Below are 5,197 nucleotides of genomic sequence, written 5' to 3'. Positions count from 1 at the left end.
AATTAGCTCAGGTGTCTCTTGCTACTTGGAACCTTTCCAGGTGATTTCACCAGGCACTGTTTGCAGGCATGGCAGTAGAGAACCTTCAAGATTGACCTGGTTTGCAACTAAAATGACATGGTATTATAGAGCCTCGGCTCGAGATTTGATACAAAAAATAATGTAGATCTCTGAATTGTTGAGTAACTTGACTGCATTATTCTTATCTACAAAACATCATTTTAATTTATTTAAAAAAAAAATTGACCTTAACCCAACTCCGTGAGTTTAGCTATCAATCCAAGTCAATCAAGTTTTTAATTAATTTACTTCGTTTAACCAAATCAATATTAAAATTAATTAAAATTCTAGCTAGTCCGGCCGAGTTCAATAACTTAACCCAGCTCATTCGGTATATATTGTGTTTCAAATAAAAATTAGATAAAATTTTATAAATATATGTATTTAAAATTAATTTTTCAATATTTTTAGATTATTTATTAATTTAAAAAATATAATAAGAAATATTATTTTTAAATATTTCGATAAAAAAAAATCTTCTTATAAAAAAAAAAGAAGAAGATTCGAAATGCAATCAAGATCCACTAAAAATTGTACAATTGCATAACAGCTGTTACTGATGGAAAGAAAAGTTTCAATCTTGACAGCTCTCATGTGTTTTCGGGTTACAGTTACCTAACCAAAGTGGATAACTCCAGTAAAAGTAGCAGTGCAAGATGATAGAAACATATAGTTACAATCTATCTGCTATATCTAAATATGTGGTCTTAATACAGCTACTACTTTTCAAGGGCGGCATGCGGCAATCTACCTCAGGTCATTACCTCAATCGTTTTCCCTCCGGCCCCCATGAAATCAAACACATCTTGAGGCAATTCACTAGAAGAAGTGGTATCTAGCTACTTCAATCACGTCTAAACTCAAAATTCTTAAACTATCCTTGCTTGATCGGAGACGACTTCGTAGTAAAAACGAGAGAGCTTCCCGTCACTCTTGTTGGCTTCAGGCTTGTTTCCCATGCCGGCTTCCTGCAGCATTTTCACCACCCTTCGCATTGAGGGCCGGTCGATGGGAAGTGAGCTTGTGCACCGGAGACCGACATCAAGAACCTCGGAGATTTCATCCTTGTAACGTGAATCGAGCTTGGGGTCAATTACATGATCCATGCCATTCTGGTCCAAGGTTGTGCAGACCCATTTGACCAAGTCTTTTTCTCCGAATTCTGGATCTACGGGGAGTCTGCCTGTTACCAGCTCTAATAGGACCACCCCAAAGCTGTAGATGTCGCTCTTTTCATTCACTCTAAGAGTATATGCATATTCTGCACCAAAGCAAGTTCAAACTAATTCAATTACAGTAATGATTTGGAGCTTAAGCGAGTAGATATAGCGAGAAAAAACAAAGCTTAAATCGACCAAACTGTAATAATCCAATAGACAGAAGTGAAATACCTGGTGCAATATAACCACAGGAGCCTGCAATAACAGACATGGATTCAGTCCCCTTGTTAACTCCTTGAACAACCTTAGCAACCCCGAAATCCGCAACTCTAGCACCAAATTCTGCGTCTAACAGTATGTTGTTCGATTTCACATCCCGGTGAACTATCGGAGGAACACAATCGTGATGCAAATAAGATAAGCCCTCAGCTGCATCCAAAGCTATCTTATACCTTGTAGGCCAGTCCAACAAGCCTCCCTTGCTACCATGCAACAAATCCCCCAAGCTCCCATTTGGCATATATTCATAAACCAGAAGCTTGCAATCTCCAGCATTGCAACAACACCACAATCTCACAATGTTTTTGTGCCTGATGTTTCCCAAAGTTTCCACTTCTGCTTCAAATTCATCTTTGTTGGAACTGTGACTTGTATCCTTTTTCTTGCTCTCTCCACTTAGTTTCTTCACTGCTACAGTCTCACCATTGCTAAGCACAGCTTTGTAGACTTTCCCAGAACCTCCACTTCCAATCACATTATCTTCTTTAAGATAATCGAGGATCTCAAATTCACTGAAACCAATCTTATGGAAGGATCTCCACTTCGATGCAGTAACAACTCTCTTTGCTTTCTTGAAATTCTGGTACTTGAAGTAGAACCAAACAACACCAACAACAAACACTATACCAGCAAGTATAAAAATCGATCGAAGAATCCACAAGTAACTCTGCTTCTTCGGATCACCCTCCTGCGGACAAAGATCCTCCAAATCACCACACAAACCTGGATTTCCCACAAAGCTACTCCGATACATCTCTTTAGCATAAAGTGGAGGGAGCGCCCCGGAGAGCATATTGTTCGACAAGTTCAACAGATTGAGCTTCAAATCGTCCAATTGTATCGGAATCTTCCCAGAGAAGCGATTCCCAGAAAGATCAAGATAATTAAGCAAATGCAAGCTCCCTATCTCATCTGGGATTGAACCAGATAACCTATTATTCGCCAAACTAAGCTCATTCAAGCTCTTCCAACCCTGAATTCCGGATGGGATCCCACCAGACAATTCATTGTCATCTAGCACAAGCGTACTCAAGCTACTCAAGTTAACCAAACTCCCTGGAATTGAACCCGTAAACAAGTTATCACTAGCCGAGAACTCAATCAGCTTGTTTAAAAAACCAATCTCCGCAGGTAAATTACCCGAAAACTGATTTTTTGAAATCTTCAAAACAGAGAGATTATAAGCAGAGGCAATCCTGTTAGAAACTTTCCCAGAAAATGAATTACCTTCAAGCTCAAACAAGTAAACTCGTGGTAGCCCCCAGAATTCCCCAGGAACAATGCCATTGAACCTATTATTCCTTAACCGAACCCGGCCTAAACTGTTGCATTTTCCCAGACTTTCTGGGATTTTTCCGGAAAATGAATTGTAAATCAAAATCAAGTCCTCCAACTCACCTTTTGCACACAAGCTCTCTGGTATCGCACCGGAGAATCCGTTGTATGAAACATCTAACCACTTCAACGATGAGTTAAGCCCAAGCTGACTCGGTAACTCGCCAGTAAATTTATTGTTGAACAATTTGAGATCGTATAAATTTGGTGACTTTGCTATGCTCTCCGGCAAAGTCCCTTCAAATCTGTTCTCAAACAAGTGCAGCGACTCGAGCTCCAACTCAGTCAACTCATTCGGGATTGTCCCAGTTAACTCATTCGTTGAGACATCAAATCTTCTTAGCAGGGTCAAGTTCGAAAAACCCAGAGGCAATTCACCTGATAAGGTGTTATTATAAAGCTCAATTTGCTCAACGCTCTTCAACCAAGTGAGCGAACTCGGTATCGACCCCGTAAGTCGATTCAGTGACAAATCAAGATTAGTCAACCGAGATAGCTTGCCTAAACTCTCGGGAATCGAACCCACGAGATTACATCCGGCAAGCCAGAGCTCTACCAGGTTAGTCAGGTTACTGAGTTGGCTCGGTATCTGACCCGGGGCAAAGGGGTTATAACTCAGTAGAAGATACTGGAGTGTGGAAATGTTACCAAGCACACTGGGTACTGTCCCAGTTAGCAAGTTCCCAGCAAGTGAAATCCACTCCAGCTTCTGGAACTCCCCGAACTTCGCCGGAATACTGCCGGAAAAATTGTTCATCGCCAAATTGAGTGTCTTAAGGTTTTTTAACTCGGACAGTGACTCGGGAAGGGACCCCACAAGAAGATTTGCACTCAACTCAAGAACCTCAAGACTCTGACACGCGGCAATGTCAGAGGTGAGAGACGAGTTGATGGAATTGTTCAGCAGATTAATCGACGTGAGATTGGTCAGGCGGCAAAGGAAGTAGGGGAAGGGTCCCATGAGCCCCAAGTTAGAAAGATCGATGGAGGTGACTCGTTGAGTCGACTTGTCGCAGGTAACACCATTCCACCCGCACGGGGTGTCGTCCCTGTCGTTCCAAGAGGAGAGGGCGCGAGATGGATCGGAGAGACCGAGCTTGACTTGCTGGAGAAACAGGCCATCCTGATTCAGCGAGTTGGACGTGAATAGTAGAGAGAGAAAGAGAAGGGAAAGGTGAAAAAACATGTTTTCTAGAGAGAGAAAGAGAGGGGAAGTGGGGGGAAGTGTTTGAGTGTTTGGTTTTTCTGGGATGAGGGTTTTGAAGGGTACAGAAGTGGGGGCCAGTTACTGCAGTCCTGGAAAAACTTGGGTGGTGTGGGTAGATAAAAAGACATGGGATTTGCAATCCAAAGGTGGTGGAAACTCTGGGGAGTCAATGGGAGTCAGTATAGAGTTGATAAAGAAACAATCTTGGAAGTTTCTATGCTTAGATTTTGGGAGTTCAATTAGAAGTTGGGTTCGTTTCATTAGGTTTGTAGTTAACCAAGAAACTGTGTGCGTCACATGGCCAAATAGTGCTGCAAAATCCTATCGCGCAGTGGTTTATAATGTTGGGGGAGTAATAGTTATTTTTTAAATTATTTTTTATTTTAAATTATAAGTACTTCATTACAAAGCAATTTATTCTAGGTGTAATATTTCAGGATAAAGAGTTTTTCCTCTGCTATGTACGACTAGCCCTAACCTAGGAATATCTGAAGCCGTAGGAATTGGCGCTGGCGATAATCCCGCAAATGGTTTATCTAAGAATAGAATTCATTTGAGCACGTTTGGTGCTGAAAAAAGAGTATTCAATCGCAGACCAAGATACTGTACAGGCAAGCCAAACAAAATCCAAGACGAAGATGATGAGATCACATCACTTTGGAATCTCTCCTGGGCTTGAAAGTGGGTGTGCACAGTGCCACTTTAACTTGTAGAAAAGACATTTCTTGGATAAAAACTCTCCTTTTTGCTGTAAATTATTGCAGACCTGCTGAAGAGTCAATGTGAACGGGAGAAAACAACGAAAAGCTTGCATGCGTTGATATGTGTTCCTCGGAAAGTAAAGTAGAAGGCACTGTGGTGTTTGAACGTTGAAAATAAAGGGATTTTTTAACCATGACGGATGGCACTGTTTTCGTCTTGGTCTCATGTAATGAAATAATGCAGCTGCAGCATCATCAACCTGCAAGTCACTATCCTTTCCCTGTTTAACTATTTTTTTAAATTTTGTCCTTGAAAACCAGACGGTAGAGAGCTGCAACCCACTTCCAGTAATCGTCCATGGATTTAGAGGGTGGTTTGAAGTATGATAGGTGATTTCTTTTTTAATTTTTTTTTATTTTTAATATTAGTATATTAAAATAATATGAAAATATTA

The 5,197-nt window shown here is 40.9% G+C and overlaps 1 protein-coding gene across 1 annotated transcript; it reads right to left on the bottom strand.

The window, feature by feature from the left end:
* Window positions 1-580: 580 nt before the first annotated feature.
* Window positions 581-4,337, bottom strand: LOC105141976 (receptor-like protein kinase HSL1). The gene is made up of 2 exons (XM_011049401.1): window positions 1,452-4,337; window positions 581-1,321 (listed from the first exon to the last, which is right to left on the bottom strand). The coding sequence occupies exons 1-2, from the start codon at window positions 4,018-4,020 to the stop codon at window positions 930-932; spliced, it is 2,961 nt and encodes a 986-aa protein (XP_011047703.1). The 5' UTR covers window positions 4,021-4,337; the 3' UTR covers window positions 581-929.
* Window positions 4,338-5,197: the final 860 nt, after the last annotated feature.

The sequence above is a fragment of the Populus euphratica genome, unplaced genomic scaffold, assembly GCF_000495115.2.
Source record: "Populus euphratica unplaced genomic scaffold, PopEup_1.0 scaffold197.1, whole genome shotgun sequence".
NCBI lineage: Eukaryota > Viridiplantae > Streptophyta > Magnoliopsida > Malpighiales > Salicaceae > Populus > Populus euphratica.
Note: the sequence above shows the minus strand (reverse complement) of the source record. Positions and strands in the feature narration are given on the sequence as shown.